This window comes from Dipodomys spectabilis, unplaced genomic scaffold (assembly GCF_019054845.1).
Source record: "Dipodomys spectabilis isolate Male_0828 unplaced genomic scaffold, ASM1905484v1 ptg000071l, whole genome shotgun sequence".
Lineage (NCBI taxonomy): Eukaryota > Metazoa > Chordata > Mammalia > Rodentia > Heteromyidae > Dipodomys > Dipodomys spectabilis.
The window spans coordinates 6,606,710-6,630,495 of record NW_024870748.1 but is presented as its reverse complement, the minus strand read 5'-3'; the positions used below and the strand labels follow the sequence as shown (position 1 = coordinate 6,630,495).

Here is a 23,786-nt window from a genome sequence, read left to right as displayed (position 1 = left end):
AATGCTTCTATAAGATTTAATTTTCTGTAAGTGAAGTCTGCTTTCCATGAATATTTGTGTATATGACGTGAAGTGATATATGATGTGTTACTCTTTTGAGATTTGAAAACTAGACTTCATAGTCTTTTTTTTTTTTGTTGGTTGTGGGACCTGAACTCTGGGCCTGAGCACTGTCCTTCAGCTCTTCACCTCAAGGCTAGTGCTCTACCACTTGAGCAACAGCGCCACTTCGGGCTTTTTCTGCTTATGTGGTACTGAGGAATCGAACCCAGGGCCTCATGCATGCAAGGCAAGCACTCTACCACTGAGCCACCTTCACAACCACTTCTTATAGTCTTTTTAAGGAATGATGGAAGAAGTGTGGATTTTGATACCTAATTTTTCTTTTGGCAGTACTGGGGATTGAATAGAACTAGGCAAGCAATCTACCATTTGAACTATGCCCCACTAGCTTTTTATTTTATTTTTCCAGACGGAGACTTACTGACTTTGCCTGGGTTGGCACCAATCTCTCAATCCCCCTTGTTTTGCCTCTCCTGTAGCTGAGATTACAGGAGTGTATCCCCACACCGAACTTGCTTTATAGCATATGTGACAGTTTGAAAGTCTGGGCTTGAAGGGATTTTTCAAAGTTCTCTATTTCCATCCTTCCAGAATTATATTTTGAACATTTCACGTACGTTATATATACAAATGGAATGCTGTAAATAAAGATGATTTTCTGCTCAATGCTTTAACATAGGACTTTGACCAAGGTCAAAGTATATAACCTTAGTTTGAATTTATTCAAAATAAAAATTTTAGTAAAAGTTGGAAGCCATTATTCATTAACTATTGGAGCCATTTTTTCCCCTTACATTTAAGGTCACATTCTGTTGTTGATTTTTGGTGTAGGTTTTCAAAACTGGTGGACAAATGCCATGATAGAATTAACATAGCTGCTTTAGTTTTCACAAACATTTATGTTTTGGTCTCTGGAAAGCCTTATGTTACAACTCAGTACTTGTAACTTTCGTCTTTTTGGGTAGAGTTTCATTTTCATTTTTTGATTTCTTCCAGGGAAGTACACTTAATCTACATATGTTCCTATATTTACAAATATTAGCTTGTCTTACAATTATAGGATATGTAGTATATCACTCTCCTTGCTTCCATTTCATTTCAGTCGTTAAGTTTTTGACTGATGTTAGCTTTTACTAAATTACAGCTTTAAAAATATCAGTGGTTAATAGTTAATAGCTCTGATAAACCACTTCTGTAAAATATTTATACAATATAATTCAAAAGTTTTCTTTCCAGTTGAAGGAAGTTAAACAAACAGTTTGAAGCAGTACTATTAACTTATTTTTAAAAATATAGGATCATACTTCATTGCATAAAAATGTAAATATTTTAGTCTGTGGAAACAGTTTTCAAGTGTCTTTTCAGAAACAGAAACCACAGTGGTTTCTTCTAAAAAACTGGCTTGTTTCCATTACATAAAGAAATATTTTGTAGAATTAATATTTTCTTGTCTTGAATTCTTTGGTTTGTGGTTAATTATATTGGCCTGTTCCAGATTTTTTTTGTCTGTTGTGGGGCTTGAACTCTGGGCCTGGGCACTGTCCCTCAGCTCTTCAGCTCAAGGCTAGTGCTCTACCACTTGAGTCACTGTACCACTTTTGGTTTTCTGAGTGGTTTATTGGAGATAAGAGTCTCATGCGGACTTTCCTGCCCTGGCTGGCTTTGAATCACAGTCCTCAGATCTCAGCCTCCTGAGTAGCTAGGATTACAGGCGTGAGCCACCAGTGCTGACTCTGTTCCAGATTTTAAATCACTTATTTTGTGTATACACATTCCCACACACTTCTAAAGAAATAGAAAGGTTCAGTGCGTTACCTTTGATTTTACTCTAATTAATGTCATTTCTCTGGCTTTTCAGATTTTTTTATTGGCCTTCAGGTTCACAGAACTGGATTAATCTTAAGTCCTGCTTCATAATAAGATATCGGCATTGGTCCATGCATGTCCCACATGGATTTATTAAGTTATTTGATTACTTTTCACTTTCTGCAAGTGAGAACATTGACCAATTTAAAGACCTTGTCTAACAATTTGCTGATATTTATTTCCTTTGGAATTCTAGAAAAACATTTCTCCGTATCAACTCAAACTTGCTACTAAAGCCTCTAAATCTGAAAAGGAAATGGACCCAGAATATGAAGAGAAAATGGTAAATATACGCTTGGCTAGGACAGAAAATGCTATAGTTAAGTTTTAAAAAATTTTGAGGCAGGGTCTTAGTATATATCCCTGGCTTGCCTGGATCTTGCAATCCTACTGCTTCAGCTTCCCAAGTGCTGAGATTATAGGCATGAATCACTGCCACCTAGCCCCAGTGCTCTTAATCCCAAAGTAATTTATTTGATTTTACTTGTTTTTTCCTTATTTTCTTATCAATTAATTCACTTTTTGTGCTACTTAGGGTCTTGCGCTTGCTAAGCAGACTCTCTGCCACTTGAGCTACGTCTCCTGTCCCTGTTTGCCTTGGTTATTTGGCTGTCTGCCTACTTGTGTTTCCTATGTATAGGTATAACTGGCACATGCTATTGTGTCAAGCCATTGTTCTTGGACCATATCTGGGATAACAGACAACACTGCATCAAGCCATTGGTTAAGATGTAGTCTTGAGAAATATGTTTTGCCCTAGCTGGCCTCCCAATTGCTATCCTCTTCAGCTCTGGAGCTGCCTTGTCTGGCTCAAAATAAGATTTATTATTTTTTTTGTCAATTCTGAGGCTCGAAATCAGGCCTGTGTGTTGTCCCTGAGCTTTTTTTTTACTAACAGCTAGTGCTGTACCACTTTTTGAGCTACAGGCCCACTTCTGGTTTTCTGGTGATTAATTTGAGATATGAGTTCCACAGACTTTCCTGCCTGGTATGCCTCCAAACCTTGATCCTCAAATTTCAGCTTTCTGAGTGGTTAGTATTGCCAGCATGAGCCACCTGTGCCCAGCTTAGTTTGATTTTTTTTCCTGTCAGTCATGGGGCTTAAACGCTGGGCCTAGGCACTGTCCCTGAGCTCTTCGCTCAAGGTGAGTACACTATGCTTGAGCCCCAGCGCCACTTCTGGTATTCTATTGGTTTATTGGAGATAAGAGTCTCATGGACTTTCCTTCCTGGGCTGGTTTTGAAGGTAATCCTCAGATCTCAGCCTCCTGAGTAGCTAGGATTACAGCTGTGAGCCACCAGCGCTCGGCCTTGATCATTTTTTAAAAAAGAGAATGTCTATTTTTTGTGCCTGCTCTGTGGCTTGAACTCAGTGTGTGCACTGTTCTTTTGTGCTCAAGGCTAACACTCTACCACTTGAACCACAGTTCCACTTCTGGCTTGTTTTTTGAGGTTAATTGGAGATAAAGTTATCATGGACTTTGCTACCTGGGCTGACTGTGAACTGTGATCCTCAGATCTCAGCCAGACTAGCATTACAGGTATGAGCCACCAGTACCCTGCTCCAAAATAAGTTTTTTTATGATAAAATACTTTATCCACTGAGTGAAAATACAGTGACGGTATCAGTGTGACTTATATGTCCTGAAGAAAATCCAGTCACAGAGCCAACCTCATATATTTTTTTTGAATGCTACATGTTAAAGTGATATATGACTATTCACTTTGAGACATACTTGCTCAATTGCTGAAAATAACAGTTATGCAGTATAATCTTAGTTGTAGCCCCATGCTATGTCACTACTCACTCAGCTATTTAATCTTTTCTTACTGTAAAGTTAACAGGTATTTGCAGCTAATTTTTTCCCCTAAGGGCTTGCTTTTCCAGTAATAGTATAAGAGTAAGCAGAGATGAAGTAAATTTTTTTGATTGTTGATAGTTATTTTTCAATACTTCATGCCTTAATGTTTTAAGGCCACATCTAATAAGACAATGTTTTAACAACTCTAAGAACAACATTCCAATGAGGATAACATAAAATGGAATGTTTCTGGCCTCCTTCCAGCTTGTGATCTGAATGTATTTGTCTAACTTGTATTTATGTTAATAAACTCATCTGTAAGTTTCTTTTGCTGTTAATCATGAATCTTTCATTAGCAATCAAATATTATCTGCCCTATGGTCAGTAACTTTGAAAAAATCATTGTGATTTTCCTTTTTCTAGAAGGATGTATGTGTCTTTTGATCTTTTAAGGTTTTTTTGTAGTGAATAAAGTTTTATTGTATTTACATGATATAGTTTATATGATCTTTTACAGTTCATTGGGGAATTAGTATACATATCAATTTTTAACAGTTAATATGTGTTAACTACTTTACATATATGTATATGTATACTTTTTCTAAATCCCCTTTGGGGACAACTTCATATATTGCTAATTTAAAATACAGTTTTCCAGATCATTGTAATTGAAGAGATGAATGTTTATTATTTTATTGTACCATGACATTAAAAATATTTGAGACAAAATGATACTGTATTCTTAGACTTCAGTTATTTCTATGTACAGCTTGAATCTTAAGAGTTCATTTTGTGTATCATAGTTAATAATTTGTAGTTCTATAATTGATATATATATATATGGTGCTTAATTTTCTTAACTATTTAGGGAAAGAAAATCATGTTTTGGAAAGAGGATCAGTTTTCTGTAAGAAGATTATTTCTTTTGGGAGTGAGTACTGGGCTTTAGCACATACTTCACTACAAGACTTCACCTCCTAACCCCAAGAAGGATACTTTTTGTTGAGATATTTACTAACTCTGTCTGATCATTTGGCTTCTACTAAAACTGTTTGAAAATACTCTGCTATTTACTAGCTATGGAAGCATGAACAAGTTCTTTACTCTGTGCCGCAGTTTATTTCCTGTAAGATGGATATGACATGAGTAACTATTTGTAAGGGAATTTAATGGGTTAGTATGTTTAAAACATGGAACATTGTTTAAACCATTGTACATAGAAAGCACGATACAGGCATTTATAGAATATTTTTGAATGAATAGAAAAAAATCTACTCTTTTCTTTTGTTTTGTAAATTAGAAAACAGACCGAGCAAAGAGATTTGAATTTTTACTGAAGCAGACAGAGCTTTTTGCACATTTTATTCAACCTTCAGCACAGAAATCTCCAACATCTCCTTTGAACATGAAATTGGGACGTCCTCGAATTAAGAAAGATGAAAAGCAGAGCTTAATGTCTGTTGGAGAGTATGTTGACATCCTTCTATCTTTTCTCTTTTCCTGTTGTTCTGTTTCTCCTACTTTCCTTGCCATCTTTACTAATTCAGTAAAATTTTATATGAAAATAAAGTTATTACTAATGTTATTCTGTTTTAGAGACAACAGTATATTTTTTTCACCAGAAATCAATCAGTAAAAATGTAGGTTAATTTTACTTCTAAGTATGACACTAGATAGTATGCTTTTTTTCCATAAAAGATGTTAGTAGAGAACACTGATTTAATTGACACCTTGGTATGTGAGGTGAATACAAAGGTCTTTCTGTTTTCAATTCAGTAATCGCCACAGGCGTACAGAACAAGAAGAAGATGAAGAGCTACTCTCAGAGAGTCGGAAAACATCAAATGTGTGTGTCAGATTTGAGGTATCACCTTCATGTAAGTACTTCATTACACACTTTTGAGTTTAGTTTTCATAAACTTGGACTTGAGTGTACTAATGAATGTATGAAATCTCCTTGATTTTTTTTTTTTCAGATGTAAAAGGAGGGTCCCTGAGAGATTATCAGATTCGAGGACTGAACTGGTTGATTTCTTTGTATGAAAATGGAGTCAATGGTATTTTGGCTGATGAGATGGTAAGGAGCTGGTGGCTAAAATACTTTACTAGGTATTTTTAATAAATTTTTATTACCTTTAAGTAGTACACAAAGAATTTGCCATTCAACAAAGCGGTTTATGAATACAATGCATCTTAGTGTCACTCCTTTCAGCATTCTCATCCATCCCTCCCAATCCTACTCTTTGCCTAAATTTTCTGAATTTTGTAGGATATGTATTGAATTTTATGACTGCATTCTCCGCCCCCCAACCCCCTTGTCTTCTCCTTCTCCTTAATCCCCCCATTGAGTATCCATTTCTTGATATTTATTTTGTTGGGCTATGGGTTAGCTTTCTAAAGAATTTCACCCCCTCAATCTACCATATTTTGGTTTAATACATTTGTGTACATTTGCATACTACCCTGAAGTATTTACTTAATATATTTATAAATTAATTCTAGCCTCCTTAGGCTTGACTTCACTTAACATGATTTTTTTTTCAGGTCCTTCAATGTCTATGCAAATGGTGCACTATCATTCTTTGTTATGTATGAGTAAAATTCCATTCATTCATTGAGGGCCATCTGGGCTGATTCTATACCTTAGCTACAGTAAATAGTGTTGCAGCAAACATGGTTGTGCTGGTGGCTTTACTGTAACCTGGTTTGTGATCTTTTGGATAAATGCCCAGGAATGGAATTGTTAGATCGTAAGATAGTTCCACATTTAGTGTTTTAAGGACCCTCCGTACTGCTTTACAGAGTGGTTGAACAAGTTTATATTTCTACCAACAGTGTGCTAAGGTACCATTACCCCCACATCTGTGCCAGCTCTGTTTGTATTCATAATGATAACCATTCTAACTAGGGTGAGGTAGAATTTCAGTGTGGATTTTATTTACATTTCATTTATGGCTAGAGATGTTGAGCATTTCTTCATGTGTCTGTTGGCCATTTTCAGTATTTCTGAGAGTCTATTTAGGTCTTTTGCCCATTTATTATTTGGACTGTTGATTCTTTGAGGGTTTAGTTTCTTAAGCTCTCCATATTCTGGATATATGCCTCTGATGTACAGCTGGAAAAGATCTCTTACAGGCTGTCTTTTAGCATGTTAACTGTCTCTTGCTGTGCAGAAACTTTTTAGTTTAATCAAATTCCATTTATCAACTTTTTTTGTTTAATTTGCTGTACTTAGGATTTTCACTCAAGTGTTAGTATATTTTTTTTGGGGGGGGGGTCGGTCATGGTGCCTGAACTCTGGGCCTGGGCGCTGTCCCTCAGCTCTTCAGCTCAAGGATAGCGCTCTACCACTTGAGCCACAGCACCACTTCTGTTTTTTTCTGCTTATGTGGTACTGAGGAATCGAACCCAGGGCCTCATGCATGCAAGGCAAGCATTATACCACTGAGCCAAACTTCCCAGCCCAAGTGTTAGTATTTTCTAATGTAATTGCAAATACCTGTGCAAAATGCTTTTGTCAATTGTACTACTGTTTGATCTCTAGGACAAGGACTTGCACAAGGAAGCATATTCTTTTTTTTTTTTTTTTTGTCAGTCATGGGACCTGAACTCTGGGCCTGGGTGCTGTCGCTGTGCTCTTCAGCTCAAGGCTAGCCCTCTACCACTTGAGCCACAGCTCCACTTCTGGCTTTTTCTGCTTATGTGGTGCTGAGGAATTGAACCCAGGGCCTCATGCATGCAAAGCAAGCACGCTACCACTGAGCCACCTTCCCAGCCCCAGGAAGAATATTCTTATAAGATTTCCTTAAATGATTAAAAAACTTCCCTGTACTTTTGTTTTTGTTTGTACTTTTACTTCCAAGATACTTGGAATCAAGTTGAAAGTCCAAGTAGAACCACCGGTGTATGCTTTACTGGTCTGCCATTTGTGTTCTATCTTTTTTTTTTTTTTTTGGGTCCGGTCGTGGGGCCTGAACTCTGGGCCTGGGCGCTATCCCTCAGCTCTTCAGCTCAAGGCTAGCGCTCTACCACTTGAGCCACAGCGCCACTTCCGGCTTTTTTCTTTTTGCTTATGTGGTGCTGAGGAATCAAACCCAGGGCCTCATGAATGCAAGGCAAGCGCTCTACCACTGAGCCACCTTCCCAGCCCCTGTGTTCTATCTTTTACTAAAATTCTTTTCTTCTTATTTGTCTCATTTGTCTTAGTGCCTTTTTATTTCTAATGTTATTTCATATTCCATGTTTTTATTGTAAGCTATTGGACATCCATGTGGGTATAATGTGAGGCATGTAAACCACCAGTTAATAAATGAATGAGAAAATGTAAATATTCAGATTTGTGATTACAACATGAGTAGAAAAAATGAGGACGAGTAAAAATTTTATTTTTGAATTAGCATACATTTAGGATATGAGGGAGTTTCTGATATTTCCATAATGTACACAGTGTACTTTGAACAATTTCAAGCCATCAGCCATATTCTAATCCCTCCTTCCCCTCTTTCAAACATCACTTCATGGATTTCATTTTATGCTGTATTCATATATCCACACACATGAAATGTTCTTTGATCCTCTTCACTGCTCGGTATATATTCCTTCCCCTTTGCCCTCCCACTGATGCATTGATCTCATTCTAGATAGTTCCCTTTTACTATTTCTTTGATAATTTTAGGTTTGATTTTTTTTCCTGTTCTCAGATAATTACTTACTTTAATTTGGTTATATGCCCATAAGTGGTATGGTTGAAATTTTAAAGTAGGTTGAATTTTATGTTTTGAGGATTCTCCATACTGATTGTAATTTCCCACCAACAGTGCATGAGGGTTGGTCCTTTTCCCACACATCCTTGCTAATATTTCCAACAATACCAGTTTTGAAACTTAACATCCATAAAACCTATCCAATTAAGAGGCATTACTATTATCTAGGTGGGTTTATCATAAGATTAAACTATGAAAGTGGTTTTTAGATAGATTTATAAAGGAAAATGCATGTTTTCCTTAGAGGTAGATCCAAGAGCTGTTTTATTATTTGTTCATTTATTTTCATTTGTTGTGCTGGAGATAGAACTCAGGGCCTCATATATGCTAGGCCAAGTACTCTACCACTGAATTACATCAAAACTTACACCAAAAATTAGACCAAACTTTAAGAACTGTTTTCAAAGGTCAGTCAGCATAAGGTGTGCTTCTTTCCCTATGTTAGCTGGTAGGTTCGTGTGTGTGTGTGTGTGTGTGTGTGTGTGTGTGTGTGTGTGTGTGTGTGTGTGTGTGTGTGTGTGTGTGTGTGTGGTGGGGATCGAACATAGGGCCTTGGTCTTGCTAGGCATACATCTTCATCAGTATGTTATTTTTTAAGAAGTCCATTATACTGGATGATCTTTTTTGTTCTAGCAGTGGAGCTTGAACTGGGGACATTGGTGCTGTCCCTGACCTCTTGTTCAAGGCTGGAGCTCTACCACTTTGAGCCACAGCTCCACTTTTGGTCTTCTTGTGGTTACTAGGAGATAAAGAGTCTCAGAGACTTTCCTGCTTGAGCTGGCATTGAACCATGATTCTCAGATCTCAGCCTTCTGAGTAGCTGGGATTACAAGTGTTAGCCATCAGTGCCCAGCTAAGTGATCTTTAAAGTCCTTTCTTGCTGTAAAATTTTATTGTTTTGTTCCTCAGGCTTGAAGACAATGATGTGCTATAGTAGAAGCCACACACCTCTTAAGACGGATAGTCTGAATATTTCATGTCTGTGTTATGATAATGTTGGGGGCAGTAGCAAAGACTGGCAAAGAAAACATACCTTTTGTGAAATACATACATACATATATACACTTCCTATTTTGGTAGCTATTAGAAAAATTATTACATTGCTTGACTTTTAGGAGTAAAACTATTCTAAAATACAAGTTGTTTCTTGAGCAACTTTTTGAGTGAAATTTCATTACTGAATTGAATCGTGGTTTTTTTTTGGTATGTTTTATAAAAGGCTTCCTTAGGGCAGAGAGAAAGGAGACTGAGAAAGAATAATTTGTATGTATGAAGATACCACAATAAAATCTGTCACATTGAGCAATTATTATGTATCAATAAACAAAAATAAGGCCTTTTTGCTTTTTCTTTTTGTCAGTCGTGGGGCTTGAACTCTGGGCTTGGGCGCTGTCCCTGCACTCTTCAGCTCAAGGCAAGTGCTCTACTGCTTGAGCCACAGTGCCACTTCGTTTTCTAGTGGTTTATTGGAGATAAGAGTCTCACAGAATTTCCTGCCTGGGCTGGCTTTGAACCGGGATCCTCAGATCTCAGCCTCCTGAATAAGAAGGATTACAGGCGTGAGCCACCGGTGCCCGGCAGGACTTTTTACTTTTAATTGGTAAAAACATACTTTTTGATGTGAGCTGGTTAGCAAGTCCTTGATAATATTGTTACTAATTGTTTTATTAAATTGTTATATATTGTTATATATATTTATTAAAGCAATTCTATTTATGGATTTTTTTGTGATGATAATGCAGGGTCTTGGTAAGACCTTACAAACCATTGCTTTGCTTGGCTATCTGAAACACTATCGAAACATTCCTGGACCACACATGGTTTTAGTTCCAAAGTCTACTTTACACAATTGGATGAATGAATTTAAACGATGGGTTCCTGCTCTTCGTGTTATTTGTTTCGTTGGAGACAAAGAAGTGAGAGTAAGTAAAGAAACAAGTTTAAAAAACAAGTTTAAGTTATATGTCCTTTAAGTTATGTTTGTTATAATTAACATACACTTATTTAATTGCTGCAACATCTTATAAAGGAATTAATCATGCATCGTTTGCATTTACTTTGAAGTAACTCATTAATCTAAGCATTTTTTTGTGCTAGTTCTGGGGCTTGAACTCAGAGCCTGGGCACTGTCCCAGAGCTTTTGTGCTGAAAGCTAGTGTTCTACATCTTGATTCACAGTGCCATTTGTAGCTCTTTGGTGGTTGATTGGAGATTAGATTCTCATAATCTTTCCTACCTGAGTTGGGTTTGAACTGTGATCTTCAGATCTCAACCTCTTGAATAGCTAAAATTATATGTGGAGCCCTGGTGTCTGGCTCTGGAGCATTTTTAAATTGTACATTTTAGTGACTTTTTAATTTAAAAAATTGAATTTTATTAGCAGTATGTCTTATCAGTGACTGTTGTTCATGCTGTTTTGAAACCAGAAATTTATAAATGTGGATGATTTAAATTATTTTCTATTTAACAGTTTTCTTTTTTTCCCCATAACTGGGGTTTTAAACAAGGGGTCCATGTACACTTGCTACATAAGCACTCTATCATTTGAGCCATGTCAGCATCTCAGTTTTGCTTTTTTATCCATCCTGGGGTTTGAACCTGAGCCCTGTCCCTGAGCCTCTTTGTGCTCAAGGCTAGCATTCTTAACACTTGAGCCACAGTACTACTTCTGGCTTTTTCTGAGTAGTTTATTAGAAATAAAGGCCTCATGGACTTCCTTGCCCAGGCTGGCTTTGAACCTCAATCTTCACATCTCAGCTTCCTGAGTAGCTAGGATTACAGGCGTGAGTCACCAGTTTCCGGTTCAATTTTTTTTTTTTTTTTTTGGGTTCAGTCGTGGGGCCTGAACTTTGAGCCTGGGCACTGTCCCTCAGCTCTTCAGCTCAAGGTTAGTGCCCTGCCACTTGAGCCACACCGCCACTTCCGGCATTTTTCTTTTTGCTTATGTGGTGCTGAGGAATCGAACCCAGGGCCTCAGGCATGCAAGGTAAGCGCTCTACCACTGAGCCACCTTCCCAGCTCCTCCCAGTCCAATTTTGCTTTTGAAATTTTTTTTTGTCAGTAGTGGGGCTTGAACTCTGGGTCTGGGCGCTGTCCCTCAGCTCTTCAGCTCAAGGCTAGTGCTCTACTACTTGAGCCACAGCACCACTTTCAGCTTTTTCTGCTTATGTGGTGCTGAGGAATCAAACCCAGGGCCTCATGCATTCTAGGCAAGCACTCTACCACTGAGCTACTTTCCCAGCCTCTGAAAATTGTTTTTATGAGTAGGGTTTTGGAGTTAGGGGAGGAACTGGCCATGGAAGTTGATCCTCCCTCTTAAGCTTCCTGAGTGAATGATAGATGTGTTTTACCACCCCCAGTTTTTTCACTGAGTTGGAGTTATCACAAAGTTTTTTGAACTACTAAGATTCCAGGTCTCCTGAGTAGCTGGTTTACAGGCATGAGCCATCATACCTAGGTATGAATTCTGATTTTTTTTTGTTGGTTGTGAGGCCTAAACACTGGGCTTGGGCGCTGTCCCTCAGCTCTTCAGCTCAAGGCTAGCGCTCTACCACTTGAGCCACAGTACCACTTCTGGTCTTTTCTTTTTTTTTTCTGGTCATGGGTGCTAAATTCTGGCCCTGGGCACTGTTCCTCAGCTCTTCAGTTCAAGGCTAGTACCCTACCACTTGAGCCACAGTACCACTTCTGGTTTTTTTGTGCTTATGTGGTGCTGAGGAATCAAACCCAGGGTATCATGCATGCAAGGCAACAATCTATCACTGAGCAACCTTCCCAGCCCTCTAATTTTTAACTTGGTACACACACACACACACACACACACACACACACACACACACACACACACACACACACACACACACACACACACACACACACACACACACTGCACGTGGAACAGCTATGTGTTCAGAGCCTTAAACTTCTGTGTTTATGCGAAACGTACATGTTTATATATTCTCAGATAATACTACAAACTTGTTTTCTGAGTGTCTAAATTGGCCATTTGTCAATCTAATAGGCCATAATTGTTTTAGAACTGTTGAATTTTTCTGGAAGAAATGATACAAAAACAAAAATGTATAATTTGTTTACAAACCATAATAAAATTTGTCTTTAATTTTGCCTCCAGAGAACATAATTTAAAGATTTCCTTTACATATTTAGATTATCAAAAGATATTCTCAAAAGAATGATAGCTTTTAATGAATTATGTAATCTTCCTCATTTTGCTTGAAGAAAATTACTTAAATTTGTTATAAATAATTTAAATATTGAAATACTAAGTTCATAAAAAGTATAAATTATAAGCTTATAGTTGTTCTCTTTGCCTAATATTTCCCTAAAGGAAATTATTCATTCATGCTCCTTCATGGTCATTGCTATTAAGAAGTTTGCATTTGTAAAATATTGATCTCCTGCTAAAATTATCATCATCACTGGCAGCACTGGGGCTTGACATCAGGGCCTGGGCTCTGTCCCTGAGCTTCTTCATAAGATTGGTATTTAGAAAAAAAGATTAGTTTAGAAAAAAAGACAGGTGTTTTGCCTGTGTCTTTTTGGCACATTTGTGTTATGACGACAGCCTAATAATTAGTAATCTTTTGTTGATGTGAACTTTTCTAGTTCATTCACTTTTCTTAATACTTTTTAAGGGGTATCTTTGTTTCTTTTCTGTTGGTAGATATGTTAGTTTCATATCCACGTGAATAGCCACAAAGGTAATTTGAACTCTAATTTTCTTAGGCTAAATGAATGTGACTAAATGATCCTCAATCTCTCAGACTCTTATTTTCTGGCACTTGAAAATGCGTGATGATCTTATCAGCAGTTTCTAATGTAAGGATCTTTATTTTTAATTAGGCTGCTTTTATTCGTGATGAAATGATGCCAGGAGAGTGGGATGTTTGTGTCACTTCTTATGAGATGGTAATTAAAGAGAAATCTGTATTCAAAAAGTTTCACTGGCGATACCTTGTCATTGATGAAGCTCACAGAATAAAAAATGAAAAGTCTAAGGTAAGTTCTCAGTATCTGCATTGAAATTTTAATTTCTAGTTCTGTTTGTTCATATTTTTGTATTCAAAACCAATGGAAGATTGTGGTTTTATTTATGGAATGTGATGAAATCAGTTTATGAAAATGATATTAAAATGTGAGTTGTTGTGAATACTGAGTAAATAAAAGTCGAGCACAAATTTTAATGGAAATTGGGTGCTCATTTGAAATCTCTCCTGTTGTAGCCTATTAATGCCACATTATTTTAGTATTGTTGACTTTGTGTACAAATATCATTTGTATTGACTTAATTTTTAGTGAGGAGCTACCTTATATGTATGCATATGGGTTAGAAAAAAAGTATTTCCTAGAATTATCTGACTTATGTGAATTAGAGTGTTGTGTTAACATTGAAAAATTATCAGTATGTCTTGCCATTCAACTTTATCAACAGTAGAAACAGCTTCAATTATTTTGATGAACCTCTCTTTGGATCACTGGGCTACTTTGGGAAAACAGGGACAGAATTGGAGCAAAATCACCAGGTGGCACATACTAACTTCAAATTGGAACTAAAACTTGTGAAAGAATGCATGTTAGTGAATAAATAATTTAAGAGCATTTAAAAATGTATTTTTGTTAACACTATTCTTTCTTTTGACATTTTTTTGTGGCAGTACTGGAGATGGAACTCTGGGCCTCACATTTGCTAGGCAGGCACTACCTTGAACTATGTTTCTGGTCCCTTTTTGGTTTTAAGATTATAAACTGGCCTCCACTTCCTCTCCTGACATGCCTACTTCCAGGGACCTCCATATATATGGCCAGCTATCTAGATGTGCTCCAAAGCCAGTCCTTTTAGGTTTGTATGGTAGCTTCCATTACGTGGGCTTGACTAACTTAACCTTCAGTTCCTCTCGCCTCCTTGCATGGCTTTGGTCTCTCCTATATTCAGTCGCATTCTGAAGCTAAACAGGGGCTATCAGCCACCAGCGATTTCAGTAGCATGCAAACAAAACAATACATTCTGGAGATAACAGGGCAGGAGACATATATCTCACAGTATATCCTCATTGTTTTCCAGATGGGGCCCAGGGACTGATTACCATAGTGCTCTCATAGGCTGTATATGAGTTGTTGGAAGGGAAAAAGTAGGAATAGAAAAGGATATCTCTGGTCCCAACCCAGCACCCTTAAGTTTGACAGCGTTAAGAGTGCAGTCAATACTCTTTTGCAGGGACCTTTCCTCCCATGCTCTGCTCAGTTTCTCTTGAATAAGGAAACACTTCGGTCCAGTATTTTGCCTTGGGGCTGGCAGTTACACAACAGATCCATCTCATGCAATGCTGTACAAAATCATCTTTAAGTAAAATAAAAATGCACTCATTATCTGGTTTATGTAACTGTAACCCCTCTGTATATCACATTTAAAATAAAAAGAATAAAAAAGCTAATCTTAAAAAAAGAAAGCCTAGTGTTTCAGTATTCAAGAATGTTTTCTGTTTAGAGGTGAAAGCATGGTGGAGTGAGGTGTTCTGTGCTTAGTAGACTGAATTCTTGGTTTGGTGTCCAACTTCTAGGCCAGTAAGCATGAGTACAGCTGTGAGTTTTTAAAGTTTACCCTGAATTCTCTGTGTTTATGTCCTCAAAATAAAATTTAAGAAGGAAGTAATGAGTTGTTAAAGCAATTGGATGCTGTTTCTATTAGCGTGTCTCATCCACCCTTCTGCACAGGACTTGATAATGGGTTAATAACATGTCCATGTCCTGCCGGACAAACTCAACCCAGGAAATAAACCTTAGCTCTGGTTATAGTTGCCTATTAATGTGGATTTCAATGCAAACATAAAGCCTTAACTTAGATTTTCATATTTTAGAATTATCACTGCTTTAATATTTAAACCTGTATTTAAGTTGTCCTAATAAAGGAAAGATGCATGTTAATTTATGGCCCTTGTAAATATAAATGCAGTGACCTGGGCCTTAAAATTTTCATTTCTGTGACGTTTATTATTCTAGTCAATAGTTATTTACAGAAAAAAAAATGGAGCATTCAGTTGTTCTTTATGTACAAGAAGTGCCCCCTGAAAACCTTAGTCACTGGAATTACCTGTCCTAAGGCCATTCATAAAACCTCAAATTCAGCGACTAAAGAGAGCCTAGAATTCTAAAAAAATGTATTTTCTTTAAGTAGTTGTGGTGTTGATTATTTTTTTAATTTTTAATTTTTGTTTTTTTTATTGTGAAAATACTGTACAGAGGGGTTACAATTACATGGGCAAGATAATGAGTACATTTCTTATCAAGCATTGTAGCCTCCTCCTTTGTTTCCCCTTCCCATCCCTTCCCATCTCGTACCCCCCCACCTCCCCAGCCAAAGTTGTAAAGTTCGTTTTTTGACAAAGCGGCTTGTACATCTCATTGTTGCAATGGGTCCACCTGTATCCCTACTTAAACAATTTGTTTATTCCCTTCCCCTCCACAAATTATACCAACATCAAATATAGTGAAAGCAGGGGTTAAAGGCAGGGTTTCCCATTATGCCTGTGCTTGCCTGGGCTCTCATTCTCTGACTTGTGTTTTCTTGTGTCTCTGAGATTTCAGGTAGGTGCCACCAGGCCCAGCTATTTAGTGTGATGAAGTCTTATGAGCTTTTATTCCTTGGGCTGGCTTTGGATGGTGATCCCCTGAACTCTTAACTAACAAGTAGCTAGGATTACAGGCTTGAGCCTTCTTTTGTCTTAATTTTTAATGTTCTTAATTTAAAAAGCTAATTTAAGGTATCAGAGAAAATTGGCACAATTTTTGTGCTAAAAAATAGTGACCAGGCTTTGATGGAACTGGATTAGGTATGTAGATGAGCATAGTTGCTGAGAAGATATTAATGTGTAAAATGATCGCCTAGATTATATAATTTGCAAATTATGGGGGGTATTATATCAATATCTTAGTTCTTTCAAGCATAGAAATACCTCAAACATTTTGTATAGTTAAACTTCACTGTAGTAGTGTTGCCCAAACTGATGTTTTACCACAGAAAGTTAAATTTTCATGTCTTAACCTTATTCAAAAAGTGTATTGGCTGGATACTGACTGAATATTGAACATTCCAATAACGAACACAGTATTCATGTAACTATTATATTTTAGCTTTCAGAAATTGTTCGTGAGTTCAAGTCGACTAACCGCTTACTTCTAACTGGAACACCTTTGCAAAATAATCTGCATGAACTCTGGGCATTGCTCAACTTTTTATTGCCTGATGTTTTTAATTCTGCAGATGTAAGTTTCAGCCACACTTTTTATTGTGGGGTGATGGTGATAAGGGTTAAATTCAATGCTTAGCGTGCACTACCTCCTTAGCCCAAGCCATTTGTACATGCTCACAGGCATCTGTACTCAAAACATAAAATACAGACTAAACTTTATAACTCTTCATATTCATTTTGTAATTTTTTTGCTTTTGTATTGGTACTGGGGATTGAACTCGAGTGCTTGCAGTTTTGGTTTAATTTTTCACTCAAGGCTGGCACTCATCACTTGAGCCACATTTCCATGTCTGGCTTTATTTTGTAGTTAATTGGAGGTAAGAAAGTCTCATGGACTTTCCTGCCTGGGCTGGCTTTGAACCTTGATCCTTAGATCTCAGCCTCCTGAGTAGCTGTGATTTTTCTTCTTTGAGATAACATGTCTGTTAAACTTTGGGTCTACCAAATAGCTATTACAACTTATGACATAGTTATGACATAGGCTGATTTCAGAATATTAAACATTTTCTTTTCATTAAACTGGAGGGGCCTTAAACAAATCTGTACTAGTGTGGTAAGTGGGGACTTAAGTGATTTTTTTATTATGGTTTCATGAGATTCATATACATTTCATGAGTGCTAAAAGCTCATAGTCTGATTTCAAAACTGGTGTAATGTGAATGTGTGAATTATATTGTTATTTATTATCAGAAGAAAGTTATGCTAGAACAACAAGCCAACTTGAATTATGCATAAATTTCTGGCTATGTTTTTTTATTCCTAGTTTTCTTAATTAAATGTAGTGTTACTATGGTATGGGGCTTGACCTAAGGGCCTGGGCACTCACTGTCCCTGAGCTTTTCTGCTCAAGGCTAGTGCTCTACCACTTTGAGCCACAATGCCACTTCTGGTTTTCTGGTAGTTAATTCTCGGTAAGAGTCTTTTTTTTTTTTTTTTTTGGGTCCGGAAGAGTCTGAAGGACTTTCTTCTCCAGGCTGGCTTCAACCACAGTCCTCAGATCTCAACCTCTTGAGTTAGGTAGGATTACAGGAGTGAGACACTGATGCTCAGTGGGAAACATATTTTTTAAGGAGAAATATGTTGATACAATATGATTTAGAGTTTTTTTTTGTTTTTTACTGCTTCAGTGTTTTACCTATTAAAGAAATCAATAATTGAATAATACTAGCCATCACAGAAATATTTTTTGTGGTATTGGGGATGGAAGCCAGAACCTTACACATGCTAGGTTAAAGCACAACAACTAGGTTATTGATAAATTCCTAGCCCACATATTTTTTTTTTGGGTCTGAACCCAGGGCCTCAGGTATGCAAGGCAAGCGCTGTACCACTGAGCCACCTTCCCAGCCCCTAGCCCACATATTTTTGAAGGTACTTTTTGTGCTGGTATTGGGACTTGAACTCAGGGCCTATGCACTATCTTACAGCTTTTTCATTCAGGACTGGTGCTCTTCCACTTCACCTATACCTTTTCTTCTTGGTTTTTGGTAGTTAATTGGTGATAGTCTCATGGATATTTTTTTTTTGTTGTCGTTGGTCATGGGGCGAACTCTGGGCCTGGGTGCTATCCCTTAGCTCTGTAGCTCAAGGCAAGCACTATACCACTTGAGCCACAGCACCACTTCTGGTTTTCTGGTGGTTAACTGGAGGTAAGAGTCTCATGGCCTTTCCTGCCCAGGCAGGCTTTGAACTACAAACCTCAGATCTCAGCCTCCTGAGTAGCTAGGATGACAAATGTGAGCCACCAGTGCCCAGCTCTCATAGACATTTCTACCCAGGCTGGCTTGGAAATGGAATCCTTATATGTCAGCCTCTTGAGTAACTAGAATTACAGACATGAACCATGAGTGCTAGGTACTTTAAAAATGGATTATTTCTGTATCAGTTGTACGAGAATAGATAGAATATTGAGTTTATTTTAAAAGTTGTGTACTTACTGTATCATTTTCACCCCTCCACAGGATTTTGATTCTTGGTTTGACACTAAAAATTGTCTTGGTGATCAAAAACTTGTGGAAAGACTTCATGTAGTAAGTAATAGAAAAAAGTTTAAATCATGAAATACATATGTATGTGTATATTTATGTATAAAAGATATAGAAAACCAGAAAACAGTATGTTTGAACTTTGCTTCTTAGTTCAATCTTACTGCTTCTCTCATAGCCTTTCTGACTACCCTACCTCTTTGGCTAGCACTCTCCATACTATATCCTCAGGCTCTTTGTAGAATAGCTTTTACCCTTGTTCTCTCTCATGATAATGTGGTCATCTCCTGTAGAGCTTGTTTACTCTTCACAGCCCACAGGTTCTTCAGATAATATCAGTATTGTTGCCCACAGCTACTTTTGAGCTTCTCCACTGTTCTGCATGAATTTTTCCCTCCAGGCCTTGTGTTTATTATCCCCCCAGGTGACGCCCTCCCACTGATTGAAAACCATTTTCCATTATTTTCATGACAGCTTCTTATATCTATTTAAGTCTCTAACTCATGTTACTGCTTTATCTGTTTTACCTTACTAAGACCTTTGGTCCCTAGACTCCTTTTTTTTCCCCATTCTGCTTTTCTAACTCATTTCTGTATCAACTTTTTGTTTAATCTGTCACTTGAACCACTCTTTTTGTTAGTACTGCCAAACTCCTTTGTTTCCTTGTCCATGTGGTAGACTTGCTCTGAAAAACCCTGGAGTTGTCATGAGGGTATTAGAATTAAGAAAGGGCAGAAAACATCCTCAACCTATCTGATCAACTTTAATGGAAAGTTGAAGAGGAAGCCTCGGTGACCTGAGAAGAGTCACAAGACGGGAGATGTCATTGAGGCGGGGAGGACAGGATCCCACGCTGTTCCAGGGTTCAAAGAGTTTTTAGAATTCAAAGAGTTATTGTTTGAGCAGATCTCCTGCTCAGTCTCTTAAAAGCCTATCACCTGAGATGGTGGGGGAGTGGGCTTTCATATTTAGATTAAAATTCTGGGATGGAGACTTGGCTGGAGAATATTGGGAAGATTCCTTAGGGAAAGGAAAGTCTGAGCCAAGCCTTGGGAGCAATATTGACTATTGAGAACAAGGCAGGTTTCTGTCAGGAATAATACAACTGCTTCTGTATTCTGGGCTTAATCCCCTTGGTAGCAGAGCCCCCCTTCTCTGTAGTTGGCTTCTCAGTACTGATAAAGATTTTACAACTCTACCTGGTTTGAAACTACTTTGATTTCATGTCCTTTAACATAAATTGGGATTTCATGATACTGGTGCTCCTTCAGCACGGTCTTCTACAGTGTTCTTTCCCATTTCCAGTAATAGCTATTTCAGACCTTTCTCAATATCCTTCAGACTTCTATTCAAGGTATTTCCTGAGAAAATAGTAGTAAACAGAACAAAATCGAAAATAGAAGTCATTAGGTAGAAATACCTTTAGATATGTCTACCTTCCAAGGATATTTCTATCTTCATTAACTTTGTCTCAGTAGGATAATTATCATTTTTTTGGTCAATAGGAAGTCTTGACTCTTTTTCTCTTACAGATTTGCTCCATGATTTATCTTTTTAATTGAGTAAGTTTTTTTCTCACCTTTCTATACCAGCTTTTCTTCTTCAACATGTTAACATGCTCAAGTATTTCCCTTATTAAATCTAAACTGGATCTATTGGGCTTGTAACTAAGAAGGAGTTAATATGCAAGGTAGCCAAGTATGGAGGTGGAAGACCCAACTCTCAAATCTGCTTCTTGGGAACAAGGTTTGGGAGTTATTTGTGGGATAAAGAAGTAGAGTGACTTAAAGTGTGAGGAAAAGTAATGGGAGGTGAAGTGAAGTAATCAATGACCTGAGCATGCATGATCAATTTTCATGACTCTTCATGGGATCCATGTTCAGGAAATAGTGGCATTAGCATGATTTGAAGGTGAAGATTTTGGTCTCCTAATGTCAAACAATCCACCTATTAGCACTTGTATAGGCCCATGTGTAGATTCAGTAAGTTTAACCAAAGCAGCTTTCAAGCTTCAAGTCATAGCAAGAAAATGGAGAAGCCACATGTTGAAAGGTCCAATCAGGACTCTTTATTAAAAGGCCAGCAACTGTACAGTAGACTCAGTCTCAAAAACCAGCAGCCCTGAACAGAGCCTGCACCAAGCTTTTAAAAGCAATCACCACGTGCTTGCATTGGAGACCAAGCCTTGACAGAAGCAAACCTTACTTATATGGACTTACTCAGGTACTTGCTCAGAGGTACCAGTGGAACTTTTCCATCTATGGAATATATGCCTCAACCTTCCATATAGGGAAATCTTAGAGGCTACACTGAGGATGATTCAAGCCTTTTAGGGAAGTAGTCAAGGCAGAACCAGAGCTTTCCTAAGGCTGTGACATTTGCATTTCTCTGTAGCAGAGCCCTGCTAGCTCACCTTGAGCTAGGCATCTGCATTCAATGAATGGCCTCTCGCACCTCTAGGCCTCTGAGCACTGTGTGTAGAACTCCCTCCACCCAGCAACAGGCACCAGCTTGGCTGTAAGAAATTATTTAGATTCAGCCTCCTTACTTCAGTAGGCAACCATTGTCATCATAATCTGTATATTAAGAGTTTTTACATCAAAGCCACTGGGAGACTAATACAGTGTTTAACTGTGTGACCTGGCAAACTTTTTTATATGTTTTTTTATTGAAAAAATACTGTACAGAGGGGTTCAGTTACATGAGTAAGGTAATGAGTACATTTCTTAAGAGTATTGTTACCTCTTCCTTTGTTTTTCCCCTACCATCCCTTCCTACCCCTGGAAAACTTAAAGTGACATAAAAACAAGAAATTAAGGGAGAACTTATGGCCAGAGTCAGAAAATTAAAACATGCAAGGGTTTGTTAGTATATGGGAGACTAAGCCAGCTGTGACCATTGGCTGTTAATTATGCATGCTAACATTCTGTCCTCCCATGGAATCTTGGAGAGAAAAGTCTTTCTCTTTGGGTCATTCTGTTTCTGAGAATGGCTCTCTAGTTCTTGAGAGATGGCTCTGAGTTGCAAAAGATGCATTCTTATAATTGTAAGCTCTTTTTTAAAAAAAAAAAAAGAAAATGGCGATGTGCTTTGGCCCGTTGTTCAAGGACTTGCTGTGCCTAATTTATAAATTCAACTTTATTCTAGTTAACTATTTATAGGGGAAGTCATATTGTATGTCGGGTTCAGTACAACTTCCAGTTCCGGGCCTCTCCTAGATCCCTGAGGACTATAACTTTCATTTTCCACTACTTTTACAGTCTTTCTGCCTAAATATCTCAAAGGTAGTTTAAACTGTTGTCAAACTCTTAGATAAGATTAAGAGATCCAAGCCCAAAATTAGAAGTCTAATTTACTGCTTCCCTTTTCCTTATTTCCTATAGATCTCTAAATAATGACATTTATTGAATGTCTACCACAATTAATCTCTATAAATGCATTACCACAAATTTCACAGTAGCCTTAGAAATAGGGTTTACCTGCATTATTAAAAAGTTTAAAATATGGACACAAAAAATATTTTTGACTGAATGAACAGGCTCATGACTGCTGATCAAGGTCTGAGTTGATTTTAAAATTAACCTGGTTTAAGTTTTAATTCTGATTTTTCCAGATCAAGGACTGAGTTGATTTTAAATTAACCTGGTTTAAGTTTTAATTCTGATTTTTCCACTTATTAATAAACCAACTTTGGTGAGCTTACTCAAGTTTAAATAAATTATATTTCACTTTAAAGATTTATTGTCAGATTGTCCAAAAAAAGATGTATGCTTTGACTTATGTAACTCCTGTATAGATCACCTTTATAATAACTGTAAAAAATTTACAAGAAAAAGAAGATGAAATTTTTTTTGCTAGGTTTACTCTATATACAGTTAATGGCACAGCATCTGGCATGTTGTAGATACCCTATGGATTTTTTTTTTTTTTTGCAATACTGGAGTTTGAATTTAGAGCTTAGGCTGCCTTGGCCACAACTTTCCTACCTATACCTCCCTTGTTCCTGGGATAACAGGTTAGGTGTTAGTTCCACTAATGTCTAGCTATTGGTAAGAAATGATAGGGTAAATTAGACTTTGCCAGAGAACCACACAGACATCCAGATACAGAAAACAAAGGAAGGTTTATTGCCGGGAAAGGGCCAGGCAAGACCCCCCCCCCCCCTCACAAGGGAGATATGAGAAGAAGCACTGGCTATTGTCTGAGGCGACCTATATAACATAGGAAGTTTAGGAGGGGCTAGAAGGGGCTAGGAGGTAGAGACCCTGGTGTGGACATTTGGGCCAGGGGTTTCATCATGGCAGACTAGGATTTATGGCTGCTGTCCAAATAGTAAGATGAGGGGCCCTGCAACTGCCCAGACCACTCTAAGGGGCTCTTGTTGCCTTATATGGTGGTAGCTGCCCTAGAGAAGTGCCATCCCAAGGTAAAGGGGGTTGGTGGTTGATTATTTACTGCCTTTATTACAGGGCCTAATATTTGCCTAAGAAGGCAGCATGCTAAGCTGTGGAGTGGGGAAGGAGTGTACTAAGCTATGGGAAGGGAGCTCATTTTGCTAATGAAAAGTCTTACTAACTTTTGAAGGGCTGGCTTTGCCTCCTGAGTAAAAAGTATTATTGAAATTGGCCTCTATGCACACAAATTTTGATATTATAATAGGTCATTACTTGATGGGTCTTACTAAAAAAAGTGGGCAACTGCTGTTGGTAGTATCAGATTATACAGTAGGAAGTAAATTTCACATTCATGCATTATTAATGAAATATATACTTTGTAAAATTAAACGTTTTATACAGTTTTACAAAAATGATTATTTTTTAGGTTTTAAAACCGTTTTTGTTACGTCGTATCAAAACTGATGTAGAGAAGAGTCTGCCTCCTAAAAAGGAAATAAAGATTTACTTGGGCCTGAGTAAAATGCAGCGAGAATGGTGAGCCATTTTATTTCCACTGACATTTATTTGAGTAAAAGGATTTACTCACCATTAAACTTGCCATTGTTTAGTTATATCTTTAGTTCAAAATCACATTTTATGTTTT

At 37.5% G+C, this 23,786-nt stretch overlaps 1 protein-coding gene across 7 annotated transcripts in view; it reads left to right on the top strand.

Annotated features, from left to right (window-relative positions):
* Positions 1-23,786, top strand: part of Smarca1 (SWI/SNF related, matrix associated, actin dependent regulator of chromatin, subfamily a, member 1) — an 88,352-nt gene that overhangs the window by 4,857 nt on the left and 59,709 nt on the right. For all 7 annotated transcript variants that reach the window (XM_042682433.1, XM_042682437.1, XM_042682430.1 and 4 more), the window contains exons 2-10: positions 2,126-2,212; positions 5,032-5,198; positions 5,508-5,608; positions 5,708-5,808; positions 10,237-10,416; positions 13,358-13,513; positions 16,643-16,774; positions 18,723-18,791; positions 23,568-23,677. In XM_042682433.1, the coding sequence (XP_042538367.1) occupies positions 2,126-2,212; positions 5,032-5,198; positions 5,508-5,608; positions 5,708-5,808; positions 10,237-10,416; positions 13,358-13,513; positions 16,643-16,774; positions 18,723-18,791; positions 23,568-23,677 (1,103 nt within the window). The remainder of the gene's footprint in view (positions 1-2,125; positions 2,213-5,031; positions 5,199-5,507; positions 5,609-5,707; positions 5,809-10,236; positions 10,417-13,357; positions 13,514-16,642; positions 16,775-18,722; positions 18,792-23,567; positions 23,678-23,786) is intronic.